General features: G+C 39.6%; 1 protein-coding gene across 1 annotated transcript; it reads left to right on the top strand.

Moving 5' to 3' along the window:
* The first annotated feature begins 1,706 nt into the window (after positions 1–1,706).
* Positions 1,707–14,621, top strand: tnfrsf1a (tumor necrosis factor receptor superfamily, member 1a). The gene is made up of 10 exons (XM_022214868.2): positions 1,707–1,919; positions 6,506–6,622; positions 6,697–6,808; positions 6,884–7,009; positions 8,543–8,695; positions 8,772–8,853; positions 9,656–9,711; positions 10,287–10,459; positions 11,463–11,574; positions 12,193–14,621. Exons 2-10 carry the CDS (start codon positions 6,554–6,556, stop codon positions 12,489–12,491), a joined length of 1,182 nt encoding a protein of 393 aa, XP_022070560.1. The 5' UTR covers positions 1,707–1,919; positions 6,506–6,553; the 3' UTR covers positions 12,492–14,621.
* The last annotated feature ends 63 nt before the right edge of the window (positions 14,622–14,684 follow it).

Genomic DNA, 14,684 nt, shown 5'->3' with positions numbered 1-14,684 from the left:
AAATCAATACACACTGCAAAAGAACATCCCGTGAAAATGGTAAAAATGGCCTATTTTGTGGTCATACATTGATTTTTTTTTTTAAATGCTTTTTTGTAACAATACTGATTTTTTTTTATGTCAATGTTGATTACAGGTTTTTTCTGTTTATTTACAATCATATAAATATTTTTTTCCTGTGATATTAGGATTTTTTCTGTTAAATTAGAGAAAATATCTGCGAAATGATAATTATTTTTACAGTCAAACATTAAGGAATAAATGACTGTTTAGACAAATTTTTGAAATGGAGATTATTTAAAGTTTTGGCCTGTTTTTTTATGGTTTTATGTATTTTTGTGGCCGCATCATGATGTGAAACATAGCAGTAGCAGCATTATGATGATGTGAAGCATGGCGGCGGCGGCATCATGATGTTAGTTAATACTTTTATTTTTAAAGTTATCTGTAATTAGCGAAAAATGGGGAAATACGTAATTATTTATATGTATATATATATATATGTATGTATGTATGTATATTTAATTTATTGAAACTTTTGAAAATATAAATTGTTTACTGTGTGCATGGAGGTTCCTTAAAAAAATTAAAAATATAATTAAATAGAAATCTGTATACAAATAAGTTAAAACATAAGACACAAAACATATACATTTTTCAAAATGTATGTGTGTGTGTGTGTGTTTTATTAGAAGCTGTTCATCAATAATCTGCTGATGCCTATCTTGGCCAGGACGGAAAAAGAGGTTCTTAATCTCAATGGGATCTCTCCTGGTTAAATAAAGGTTAAATAAAAATAATAAAATAAAATGTAATAATAGGAATGTATTTTTAAATAATTAATATACCCTAAACAGCCTTCCCAGCTGCTTGTACTTAACTGGGATAAACAGGTTTAAACCGACTCTTTATTCTTGTCCAGGCCTGTCTCTAGTTTTCTGTCTGTCTGGTTACGCAAAACCTGAAAACCAGAATTTCATCAGATCTGTTGGTGAGAAAACAAGAACTAGAAAGAGATTATCCACTTTAAATACTTTAAATCTGTAACCGTCAGAACATGCCAGTACACTGTCTATATATGTATGTCTAATATCATGGTTCAGACTGTATTTAACAGGATTTACTGACAGATTTTAAATACAGAATGAAGACATGATCTCCTCTGCAGTTATCTTAAGCTAAGATCTTTGTTACCCAGAACTGGACTTTAAGTCAGTTTGAGCAGGAAGAACACCTGGACAGGTGATGGTCAGGACACATAAACACACCAGGATGGACTGGTTTTATTTAGCTTATACTGAAAACATCAACATTTAGTCAAACTGTCAGAGCTGGGGCTGTAGGAGGGTCACCTGTGTGCAGGTAGACACACTGGTCCAGGTTAGTCAGGTTTTATTTCATTCACTGACAAAAACAAACAAACAAAACACTCCACTACAACGCATAAAGAGAAGTTTCCAAAGTTCCAAATGAAACGGAGCTGAAAGAAGAATAAACTGATGTAACCTGACCCTTTATGACAAACAATCAGTTAACAATGAGCATTAAAAACAACAAACAAAATGACTGGCTCACTCATAACAAACACTATGAAATTCTAACGTCATTTCTTTGTATTCTAATAATATGCTCGTTTTAATTTCGCTTTTGTAGCTTTCGTACAGTTCTTTAGGTTCGGGTCCAGGTCCAGAAGGTCAAGGTCCAAGTCCAGGTGAGCGGCTCTCTGCAGGTGCATTTTGCCCTCACGTTCCCTGCGGCTGCGCAGTGACGCAGCGTTTCCCGTCTGGTTCCGCCTCTTGTCCTTGCGAGCAGAGCGGAGCCGAACCGTCCCGCTGAACCGAACATTCTTCACCGGAACACGGATTCTGATGTGAGGACGTAAGGACCGGAGCCGGGTACGGAGGGACGCAGCGGTCCAGGTAAGACCCGGTTCTAGAAGCCGCGGCGGCGGCGGTAGGGGGGCGGCTGAACCGAAACCGATGAGACAGAAAAAGTGTCGTCTGAGATAAGAGTCATTCAGTTTCTGTATAAACTCGTCAAAGTTCACCGGAACCCGGACCGGACCGGACCGGTGGTTGGAGTTAAAGTTAAAGTTTGAGTTGGCTTTTAACCGGAGTAGCGCAGATCTGTGCGTAAATCCAGAAAGTGCGTGATTCCTTCAGAGCCACGTTTCCTTAAAGCTCCGCACAGCTCTTAAACCTCTTTAATTATTACTATTAACAGCAGGACAGAATATGGGATACTTTACTTTTACTTTTACTCTTCCACAAACCCTCAGTTTTTCACAGTTCCAGCCTCAGACAGATCCGGGATTATCAGCCCGAAGCGGAAAGTTTCACCTGGAAAACCGAGAACTGCTTGATCTTAACTTCTCACCACAGAGTTTCGATTTTTCAGCTGAGAGGAAACGCCTCAAACAGTAAAGATCAACAGCGGCTCTTATCTGGACTCGAGGTTTCTGCTTTTCTCGGGAAAAAAAAGTCCTCAACTGGAGCCTGAAGTAAATTATTCTCTTTAATAACTGTAATGTTTTTTTAGGCTGATATTTGGAGCTGAAGCTTATTTATCGTAAAAAAAATCAAACCCGGGAGTCCAAAAGTTCATAAAAGCACAGAATACAACAAAAATATTAAAATAATTCATAAATAAGGGACAAATGTAACTTAAATGTTTAGTTTATTTCTGTTTGATTGAATATAAATTTTCAGCATACTGATTGGCTGCTCTCTGACGTGTAGCCAATCAGAGAGCCTGGTGGGCGGGAAGATAAAAAATTGATTGATTTAATCAGTAATCAATTTAAAAATTGCACTTTTGTTCAGAAATATGCAGAATATTTGAGCCGGTAATGAATTAAAAACTATAAATGACTGATTTCATGCTTGGCTTTGATTTCTAAAATGTCCTGGTTCTGATTTTTAATTTGATTTTCTTGATGTTTGGCAGATTTTAAAGGATTATTTTGTGATTTTTTTTTTCTCTCTTTTACACACAGCTGCTTTGGAGGCAAAGTATCACATTTTAGGAAGTACTTATTTTATCGGGAATTAGTTTTTAAAAAGTCTCCTAAGTTCAAGGTTAAAAACTATCAGTTTGAGTGAACTGTGAAGGTCACTCAAACTGTAAAGGTCAGGAGTCAGTGAACTCAGCTGAACTTAGTATTTATTAATTCACTAGAAGTCCTGATTCTGATTCAGAGGAAAAATTCCTCGAAGCCTCAGGCTGAAGTTTTCCTGACAGGAAATTCTCCGTGACTCACTGCTGTTCAGATAAAGTTCTGCTGTTTATTTTCACCGTCAGCAGGAAAAAAACAGTCAAATCTGACCTGAATTAAACTGTGTTGTTCCCACAATCAGACCTGGTGGCATTTTATTGGATTTTATTGAATTCAGATGGACAACAGACAGCAGGAAACCTCCGGGTTTCTCTGGATCTGGATGGTTTCTGATAAAAACGTTTTTAAAAAATGATTTTTTTCATCTCAAATATACAAAAAAAATCTTTTCAGCTCAGCCGTCTCTGATTTGCCTGAAGACTTTATAACATAAAATATCAATATTTATAAAGAAATTTTAGCTCAATATGTCAAATACTTTGAGATTTTTATTATTTTTTGTCTCGATCCACTTCCATCTGTTTTTTTTCTCTCGTTAAATCTGTTTAAACAACAATATCTGAGGAACTTTTAAAGATAAAAGCCTGAAACTAGTCATATTTTCTGAACCACACGTAGCTGCAAATGCCTTTACACAATAATTAAAGTTAATAACTGATTGATCAGGAATGACAAGTTGTGGCACAAAAACAGAAATTTTGGCAGATCCAAGTTCTGAGTTGCTAATTGGAAACAACAGGGGAAAAAAATCTAGTTTTTATCTTTAATAGTTCCTCAGATGTTCCAACAGATTTAATGAGAGAATAAACCCGATGGAAGTGGAGCGACCGGAAATTTAAAAAACTGCCTCAGAAAGTTTACGTGAAGCTAAAATTTCATAGAAACCATTTTAAATGTCCAGAGTTTCTGATAAACGAGTTTAACCAGATCAGATGTTGGAGCTGAAGGACTGAATAATCCAGATATTCGACCGAACGCTCCGTCAGCTGAACCGATCGAGGCCTCAAATGGCTCCTGATGTTCTCTGAACCGTCTGTCAGAATCCAGCTACATGATTCTGTCTTTGTTCTCATAAATTCCTGAAGTCCTTCGTCTATCGGACTACACTGAGCCTCGAGAGTTCATGGGAAGGTTCATTAACTCTGCAGTCAAACTGAGCAAACACAGAGTTGGCAAACAGTGAACTGATTGTGCAACACAAAGTTAAAAACAGTTCAGAGCTCTGGAGCACAAACAACTGTGTCCAACACTCAGAGAGAGCAGTCCTCCTCCAAGGCTGCTCATTCCCCCATATGACACCAGAAATGCAGCTTTTATTGATCAGTTATTGATGATCAGAAATCACAGCAACATAGAATGTGTCCATTTAACACAGATGTACCCACAAACAACATGACCTTACGCTGAGGACAGGCGTGTGTCATGCATGTGTAACATATTTACGTGTAGCGGGCGGCAGGAATTGATGGGACTCAAACGCCCCCACACTTTAAGCAGCTCTTCTTTGAATGATTTGCAATGGATGTGTTTTTTAAAATTCATTTTGGATACATTTTTAATTCATCTTAGGCATGTTTTTAAAATCATATTAGACAGTTTAAATCATTTTAGGCCAGTTTTGTTTTCATCTTGGGCGTGTTTTTGTAATTTTGGACAGGTATGGAGTAATTTGCGACACGTTTTGACTAATTCTGGACGAGTTTTCTTTTTATTCGGGACCAGTTTTGAGTGATCTTTGACACTTGGGTCATTTTGCACAGACATTTTGGACGAGTTTGTGTAATTTCTGAACAGATTTTGTGTATTTTGAAATTTTTTAAAATAATTTTTGTCAAGTTTATGTCAATTTGGACAAATTCAGTCATTTTGGACACTTTTAAAAACAAGAAGAGCACTCAGAGAGCGCAGTGCTCCGCTAAGGCTGCTCAGTCGTTGATGATGTAGTGTTCACTTGTTGTCAGGTTACAGGGATGCACAATAATACAGAAATCTTTAACAAATCTGTAGATCCAGACTATAAGCTGCATCACTGCCAAAATCTAGTCACTTGGTCCTTGTGTCATTTCTGACCTTCAATGAAAATTTCATTTGACGAAGAATAAAACAAGTCACATGACCACAGTTTAGTTACGGGTCACACCTGTGGGATTGTGGGTCAGATGCAATACGGTGGAGGAAAACACCAACATTACCAGAGAGAAAACGATACGGCCTAAAAAACATACACTACTGTTCAAAAGTTTGGGGTCACTTGGAAAGGTTTTTATTTTTTTAAAGAAAAACTTTTTTTTTTCAATGCAGATACCATTAAATGAGTGATAAATCCAGTGTAGACATTGTTAGTGTGGTAAATGATTATTCTATCTGGAAACAGCTTATTTTTAATGGAATATCTCCATAGGGGTACAGAGGAACATTTCCAGCAACCATCACTCCTGTGTTCTAATGCTACATTGTGTTAGCTAATGGTGCTGAAAGGCTCATTGATGATTAGAAAACCCTTGTACAGTTATGTTAGCACATGGATAAAAGTGGGAGTTTACATGGAGAACATGGAATTGTCTGGATGACCCCAGACTTTTAAATGGCAGTGTAACTATTCCACACAGTCTGAGAGCTGCACATCATACTTGTGAATTGAAAGTTTTATTTGTTTCATATTTGTTGGCATTATTTGTTAAAGTGTGTTCTATGGACAGTTTTAATATATTGTTGTGGCAAGCTACTACATTGGCCCCATTTAACGACAGAAAACTAGCTTGAAATACTTACTTTTGGAATACAAGACACTTTTTGTGACACTTGATGTGTGTCTAAAATGTTTGTGTATCTTTATTTTCATAGTTTTCACAGTGTCGACTGACTGGGGAGAAAATAAATGTTACAAGACATCTGTGTGATGCGTGGCCTTGATTAGTTACACATGTAATTAAACGTCAGTCACATTTTATCCAAGGAGAAACACAAAGCTTTACAGAAGAAAAAGAATTCAAACACGATTAAAAACAGCAGCACGGTCCATAAACATTGTGTTACAGAGGATGAAAAGCAGCAGAAGCAGATCAGTCAGAACTTATAATGACACAAGATGGACTCGAATGTATGAATAAATAAAATTCACTAGAAGTCCAGCTTCAAGGGTCTTGAGCGGATCAACATTTCCTCTGTGTTTTCTTTGGATCCAGACTATAAGCTGCATCACTGCCAGAATCTAATCACTTGGTCCTTGTGTCATTTCTGAGCTTCCCTGAAAATTTCATCCAAATCTGTGAGTCTGCTTTAGAGTGATGTCGCAAACCAACGCCGATCGCCACATAAAAAATCAGATCTGAGGCTGATGAACACAGATAAGGTGTAATCTGGATGTCATTTCCTGTTGATCTGTTCCAGGAGTTCCTCAGCCAGAAGCTTCACATGGACTGAGGTCCGGAGGAGAAGATGGAGGCGGCCGGACTCAGAAGAAGACGGAATATAAAAGCTCCCGTCGGCACTTTTCTGCTGCTGATGGTGAGAAACGCTCAGTTAAACTAAACCCACCGACGGAGAACAAACCTGTGACTGATGTGAACCCTGTGTTTCAGTTTTTGTTCCTTCCAGCTTCATGTCTGCCAGAAGAAGCCGAGAAGCAGCCGGCGTGTCCACACGGAGACTACCGGACCGACGAGGGCGTCTGCTGCAACAAATGTTCTCCAGGTACTGCAGAACCTCCGGCTCAGGAAGAACGTGACTGTAGAGCCGACGAGGGGCTGAACTTTTGCTGTGTTTCAGGGTTTAAGCTGGTGGAGGTGTGCCATGCTGTGGGCCAGAGGAGCAACTGCACCGCCTGCCCTGCCGACCAGTTCAGTGACCAGATGAACTTCATGCCAAACTGCAGACGGTGTCGACGCTGCAAACGTAAGATGTCACCTCAGAGCAGGGCTGCAGATTATTTTAGTAATCGAGTATTCTATCCATTATTCTGACGGGGGTATTGCACATATATAGTATAGTACAGGGGTGTTATACATATATAGTATAATAAAGGAGCATTGTACATATATAGTACATAAGTATTGTACATATACACCCCCTGTCAAAAGTTTTGAGACGAGTTCTCATTCAAATGAATGAGAACTCGTCTCAAAACTTTTGACAGGGGGTGTATATAGTATAGTACAGGGGTATTATACATATATAGTATAGAACAGGGGTATTTAACTAAAACTAAAGTCATGGTAACCTACATGTATTCAGTTGGTGATGCAGAAATGTCATAAATCTGTTTTTATTTTTGTTCCATTTAAACTGATAGAACCCAAATAAGAAAACTGATCAGTTTATCCGTATCGATTACATAGAATATTCAACCAGTAACTTTAGTTTCACTTTGATTTGGTTCAAAATAAAGTCATTTCCTTCATTATGAGCCAGTGTCAGACCTACACCCCCTGTCAAACGTTTTGAGACACTTTCTCATTCAAATAAATTAGAACCCGTCTCAAAACTTTTGACAGGGGGTGTACATGCACGTCAATACAATATCATGGTTGAATAAATGAGGTTTGATAGTTTTATTGTCTGTTATCAATAATCAGCTGCATTGATCGGTAAAATTAATACATTAACACACGTTTAACAGTTTTCTACCAGCATTCCTGTCGCTGCTTTTTACCGCCATAAATGTTCATTTTTCCTCATTGTTCTCCATTAAAACAACCTGTTGATTGGTTCATTTAGTGGAAAATGACCGTTAAACGCTCCTGTTTGAGTTTGAAGCAGAAAGTTTAAAAACCACCTTCATAGCTGTTAACTCTGACTGAGGGTTTAGTTTTTATCGACTCACATACAGAAAATCTGACTGTTGAACTGCCTTCATAGTTCAGCCTCTGATCTGATCAATACTGTAAACACTAGAAAAGCTGCTCTGATTAAAATACAAGCATCCTGCGAAATTTAAAGTTCTCTTATGATTTATTGATTATAGGTCCAGGTCTGTATAGGATGAAGTCTAGACCAGTTAGGGGATTAAATGAAGCCTCCATTCAGAGAATTTTGCCTCAAGGATTTTTAGTGATCAACTTCTTCGTACAGAGCTGCACAGAGGTTTGGTCGTCACCACCTTACAGCTAAAAGATCCCCGGTTCATGTCCCGGCCTTTCAGGATCTTCCTGCATGGAGTTTCCATGTTCTCCCTGTGCATGCATGGGTTTTCTCTGGGTTCTCCAACTTCCTCCCACAGTCCAAAAACATGCTGAGGTTAATTGATGATTCTAAATTGTGAATGTGAGTGTGATTGTTTGTCTCTGTGATAGACTGTTAACCGTCCAGGTGAACCTTCACCCTCAGTCAGCTGGATACACTCCAGCCCCCCGCAACCCAACTAGGATGATGGATGAATTCCTTGAATAACTAACTGTTGTCACCTGTTCTCTCTGTTTCCCACTGCAGTAAAGAATGAGGAGGTAGACACACCGTGTGAGCGATACCAGAACACCATCTGCCGCTGTAAGAAAGGTTTCTACAAGTACAGGATCGACTCGGAAACGTATGAGTGCCGCAGATGTTCCTCATGCAGATCAGACGAGCAGCAGATACAGCAGTGTAGGTTCACAGTGAATCACCGTTGGTCATCGTGTCTGATCAGCTCGGTCTAACAGGAACCTGCTGCTGTTCACAGGCTCCCAGGATCAGAACACGGTGTGTGGATGTAAGGAGGGCTACTACAAAGGAGCCAGAGGAGTGTGCGAAGCCTGCAAGAAGTGAGTTCATCCCCCAACAGGGAAGTTGGTTTGTTGAATTGAAACTTGCAGCAAACTTCCGACTTGGTTCAATCTTTCTGTTTAGCTGGCAGCAGAACAGAGAAGTTGTGACACATTGTAGTGGGTTTCTGCTGTCTCAACAGTCACTGGTGTTAAATATACTGTCTGTGATTCACTGAACCTCTGGAACATCTGGACCGCATTCGTCTCCGAGTGGGTCAAATGGTCCGTCTGAGACAGGGAGGGGCAGGAATACACCACGACAAAAGTAAACATTGTCGGAAATGTGTCAGACAAAAACTGATTTGGGTCTACGATTCCAGAAAATGGTGAAAAATGTGGATCAGAGTTTCCTCAAATGTCTTGTTTAGTCCAAAGATCTTCAATTTACTGTCACAGGGGAAAGAAACCAGAAAATATCCACAGTGAAGCTGAAATCACAGAATTTAGACAGTTTTTTAAATAAAAAAACAGCTAAAAGTGATTAATTAATTATCAGAATAGCTGGAGATGATTTTACAGTTGACAGGTTAATTCTTGCAGCTCTACAGGACAGTGAAGACATTTGGACAAGCTGTTCTTTTTAAAGTTGATTTATTATTAAAATATAATCATTTTCAGGACTGTTTGTGTTGGTTCTTAGTGATTAGTTGGTGTTCAGGTGCAGATATTTGTCAGCTACAGTCATAATGTGTGTTCCTGACTGTAAAACTGTACTTGTTGTTTTGCTAATGGTCACTTCCTGTTTACACTAAGCTACTTCCTCCTACGTGCTGTCAAAGCTGCTCTCTGTTCTCCACAGTTGTTCTGACGAGTGCAAACTTCACTGTACTTCGCCCCCGATGCTCAACACCAAAGGTGAGCCACCGTCCGAACACTGCTGAAGGTTAACTAAAGCTCCCAGGTCTCTCATGTTCCCAAAGCGTGTCTGTCAGTGTTCAGCTGAAAATACTAAGGATGATTTAATTCAGCGTAAATGTGTAACCAGAGGGTCCAACTATGAAGTCAGATCAGTGGGGCAGCAGGTATATTAGAGATAACGACAGAGTTTACAGTATCATGAAGGAGATTCTCTTTTAACCTGCTAGATCTGATGTTGTGGAGCTAGATCTCCATGGTAACTGATGCTGTGAAGTTAGATCTCCATGGTAACTGATGCTGTGAAGTTAGATCTCCATGGTAACTGATGCTGCAGAGTTAGATCTCCATGGTAACTGATGATTCAGATTCTCTCTAAGGGAAAATGTTTTATCTGTAAGTCTGCTGATCTGTACGTTACTAAAACTACTGAATGAAGCCGTTACAGCGTCACGCACTGGATGCATTGTGTTGCCTTGGAAACCTGAACATATTTGATCAGAATAATGGGTCAGATGTTCAGTGACAACAGAACGCGATGTAACGTGACAAAAGTTCTCCGGTTCTTCCTGCAGGTCAAGACAGAACCACCAATCTGGTCCCGGTGGTTGCTGGTGTTGCTGCAGTTGCAGTCGTGATGCTCGTTCTGGGGATTTTCATCACCTACATGACAACGAAACGCTTCACCAAGAGGAAGCTGCTCAAATCGTCGTCCCAGCTGGCCGAGGCTTCCCCCGACTCCTGCCAGGTAACCAGCTAACAGCTAACCAACTGTAACCAGCTAGCATGTTATTAATTGTAACCAGCTACCAACTAACTAACTGTAACCCGCTAACAACTAACCAACTGTAATCAGCTAGCATGTTATTAATTGTAACCAGCTACCAACTAACTAACTGTAACCCGCTAACAGCTAACCAACTGTAATCAGCTACAAGCTAACAGCTTATTTATGGGGAACTTCGTTTTTTTTCAACCTGGGGTCTGTTTTCATTTGTCTTTTCATACATGTGAATGATGGAGAAATGAATTTTCGACATAGCTCCAGTATTTAGCCAGGCAGGCAGCTTCGCAGCTCAGCTAGCAAAAAGTATGGGGCAACTTGCCCCCCGCATCAAAGTCCGCTCTGTGCTTTTTCCCCACACTGACCGGCTCGACACTGGTTTTGGCGCGAGCTATCACGCGATTTCGGAACGAGATTTGCTTTCTAGCGTCCTGAGATTTGGATATAGTCCACAACAAAGAGCGATCGCCAGGTAATGTGGAGGTTTACGTTCACTTCTCATCTCTAGTATGTTGTGGGACACTCGTTGAGACTATCTGAGCCGGTCAGTGTGGGGAATAAAGCACGTTAGGGCGGACTTTGACGCGGGGGGCAAGTTGCCCCATACTTTTCGCTAGCTGAGCTGCTAGCTGAGCTGCTAAGCTGCCTGCCTGGCTAAATACTGGAGCTATGTCGAAAATTCACTTCTCGATCACTCACATGTATGAAATGACAAATGGAAACAGACCCCAGGTTGAAAAAAAACGAAGTTCCCCTTTAACTGTAACCAGCTACCAACTAACTGTAACCCGCTAACAGCTAACTAACTGTAAACAGCTTAACAGGTTACTAACTGTAACCTGCTAGCGGGTTGCTAACTAAAAATGTCTTATTTTTGACATGGATATTGGACAGAGGAAATAAAATACGAGCAAATAAAGAAGTATGTAGAGCGTTGGTCAGTAAAGTGCTGATGTGTGTTCTGCAGGAGTCTCTGGTGTACAGCGAGGAACCTTCGGAGAACAATGTGAATGCTCAGCGCTACATGACGGAGCAGGAGACGTCCAACCTGCCCGACTGTGTTCCTTTGGAGATCCGGAGTGAGTCCACAGCAGCAGCACTGTCAAAATAAAGTACAGGAGAGACAGTAAAACTGACGCTGTACAGTAAAAATAAAACAATAATAAACCAGATTACAATGAATGAAAGAGGCAGAAACCAGCTACAGGATTTATCACTGTTGTGAGAGTTTACTTTCATTTTCACTGATACATTCAGGAAAACATCCTAAAAATCATGATTTGAGAAAATGGTTAAATTTTGTGTCTTGTTTTGATCATTTCTTTGCATCTTTGGCACATATTGTCTCTTTGTGTGTCATTTTTGTCGTTTTGTGTCTTGGTTCAGCAGTTTTGTCTGTTTTTTGTCTTGTTTTTGGTTTTGTGTCTCCCTTTGTCTCACAGTTTTCCTTCCTCATACCTTAGATACTTATCAATCTGCATGTTTCCTCTTCAGATTTTTCCTCTACTATACTCATCGTCTGTAGAAAGATGTTTCACCATGCTGAATGTTTCTCCAACAACTTGCTCCTCTGTTCCTCTAATACTGTTGGTTCTGTGATACTGTGGGTTCTGATCCGGAGCTCCGGTGTCTTCTGGCTCCGATATAAAGGTTCTATTGTTGTGACTCTTACCTCGCCTCTCTGGTTTCCTCTCCAGTCCCTGAGCTCATCTACTCGGTGCTGGATCTGGTTCCAGTGCTGCAGGTGAAGCAGCTGGTCCGGTGTCTGGGTGTGAAGGACTCTGAGATTGAGCAGGCCGATCTGGACCACCGGTCCTGCAGGGAGGCCCACTACCAGATGCTCCGGGTTTGGGCCGAGCGAGGCTCCCGAGCGGCCGGTGGAGGAGGAACACTGCTGCTGCCGCTGCCGTTGCTCCAGGAGCTGATTGACAAACTGAGGCTGATGCATCTGGGCCGGGCCGCAGAGGAGCTGGAGATCAAGTACTGCATCCAGTGACCCGCTGGAGAACCAACGGAACCAAGTAGTGTTCTGAGGAGGCCTCATACGGACTCGGTGCTAAAAGAAAGGACACCAAACTGTTGCATTGAACTTCTGTTCAGAACTTTATCCAAAATAAATGTTTATAAGACGATGTTCTGACCCGCGTTCTTCTGGTTCTGAGTCAGAATGAAACCAGGAGGTTCTCCAATGGGTTCAGAGTAAATATGAACCTGCAGCTGTTGGCAGGAAGTCAGGAAACCGTCTGGAGATCAGCAGCAGTCTGGAAGTCACTGAAGAAGATTCAACACAGAATCACTGACGTCTGTTTAGATCTGCAGACATCATCCAGAGAAATAATATTCACCATAAACTATAACGATTAATCAGTTATTCATGACGACTAATCATCACCACCAATTAATCAATTAATCATAAGATATAATGATTAATCAGTTAATATAAACTAACATTAATCATTTAATCCTAAGTTATGATTAATCATAAAACATAATGATTAGTCAGTTAATCATAAACTGCAACAATCAATTCATCAAACGATATTTATAAATCATAAACTATAATAATCATAAGCTATAATAAGTAATCGATTAATCATAAACTCTAATGATTAATTATGAACCGTAATGATTAATCATAAGCTACAATGATTCATTGATTAATCATAAACTACAATAATCATAAGCTATTATGATTAATCAATTAATCATAAACTATAAGGATTGATATTATGCTATAACGTGATTAATCGATTAATCTGCAACTATAAAGTTAGTCGTCAACATTTTTAATAATTCCAGTGATTTCAGCTTCTTAAATGTGGATATTTTCTGGTTTCCAGCTTTTTAAATCACATATTTAATATTTTGATGCTGTATTTAACTGAATTTAAATCCGCCCACTGTTATTGTTTCACACATATTTGAGATTTTTTTTAATTTGAAGAATTATGTTTATTACGGACCGAAAAATGATGAATAATTTTTGATCTGTTATTTCACATCCATATCAAAAATCAAACGATGAAAATTTGTTCTTTATTTAGTGTTTAACTGAAAAAAAGTCTTTATTTTTATTATCCCCCGCCTCCACGAAGTGGAAAAGGGGGATACAGGTTTGGCCTCCGTCCGTCCGACATGAAGGGGACAGCTTTTCTCGGAAACTGTTACAGCTAGGATTACGAAATTGTGTGTAGCTTCACACCATGGAGACCTTGATCAAGTTCAAAAATGAGACCTGTGCGATAATATTTAACAGAGTTATGGCCCTTGATCACTATTTTGGATATAGACTCATAGACATCACATGTGGCGGGGGATATTGGTGACCATGTCGTCTTGTTTCTGTTGTTTTCCATCGATTTTGTGTTTCATTTTTTGTCATTTTGTGTCTCGTTTTCGTCGTTTTGCGTCCTGATTTTGCTGTTTTGGGTTTTGTTTTTGTTTTCTGTCTCATTTTTATCGTTTTGTGTATCGACGTCCCTGACTATTCGCTCGTTTTTAGTTGAATTTTTACTTAAGGACTTCCAGACTGTGTTTCCTGCAGGTGAGCAGAACTTCCCATCGTTCTGTTCCTGTACAGAGTTGGACTGTTGTTTTATTTTAGAGGCTTTCTGATGCTGGATGACTTGTTTCATGTCTTTATGCTAAGCTAAGCTAACTAGTTGCAGCTGTAGCTTTATATTTTCTGCCAGTGAGACAGAAAATCAACACATTTCCAAAAAGCAGAGACTGTTTCAGGACGATGTTGGAAATATGTGATATATGTATTCGACTGATGAATTGTAATTTTTAGATTTTAATCTGTATTATACTTTCTTTGTAGAGTTTTATTTGTTGTATACTTTATAACTGTTTTAATATGAATGTTATTCAGGTTCTCTTGGTTCCACCAGCGTCATAAAGTTAACTGGTGATGTTTAAATAGTTCCTCTGCTGCTCAGGTTGTTCCGTAACAACAGAGCGGAGGGTTTGTTGGCAGCGGGCTCCATTAGCATTCTTTTATGCCCCATCATAGCAGCATTATTCATTATCCAGGACACGCCTCGCCCAGCACAAACACTCCGGCTGAAGCACAAAACTGTTCACGTCGAGCTTCAGAACTCTATTAAACGTTTCCTGAACTGTGTGTAAATCTGTCACGTGTTTTTATTGAGTTTAATGCAGACAGTCGACATTCCAGCTGCATGTT

Source organism: Acanthochromis polyacanthus, chromosome 12 (assembly GCF_021347895.1).
Source record: "Acanthochromis polyacanthus isolate Apoly-LR-REF ecotype Palm Island chromosome 12, KAUST_Apoly_ChrSc, whole genome shotgun sequence".
In the NCBI taxonomy this organism is placed as follows: domain Eukaryota; kingdom Metazoa; phylum Chordata; class Actinopteri; family Pomacentridae; genus Acanthochromis; species Acanthochromis polyacanthus.
This window is presented reverse-complemented; position numbering and strand designations above follow the sequence as displayed.

What these genes read in the sequence shown, in the direction of transcription:
- tnfrsf1a (XM_022214868.2), top strand. Translation starts at nt 6,554, where the DNA reads ATGGAGGCGGCCGGACTCAGAAGAAGACGGAATATAAAAGCTCCCGTC. An exon ending in ACGGTGTCGACGCTGCAAAC is followed by an intron (nt 7,010 to 8,542) that starts GTAAGATGTCAC and finishes TTCCCACTGCAG; the next exon opens with TAAAGAATGAGGAGGTAGAC. An exon ending in CCCGATGCTCAACACCAAAG is followed by an intron (nt 9,712 to 10,286) that starts GTGAGCCACCGT and finishes TTCTTCCTGCAG; the next exon opens with GTCAAGACAGAACCACCAAT.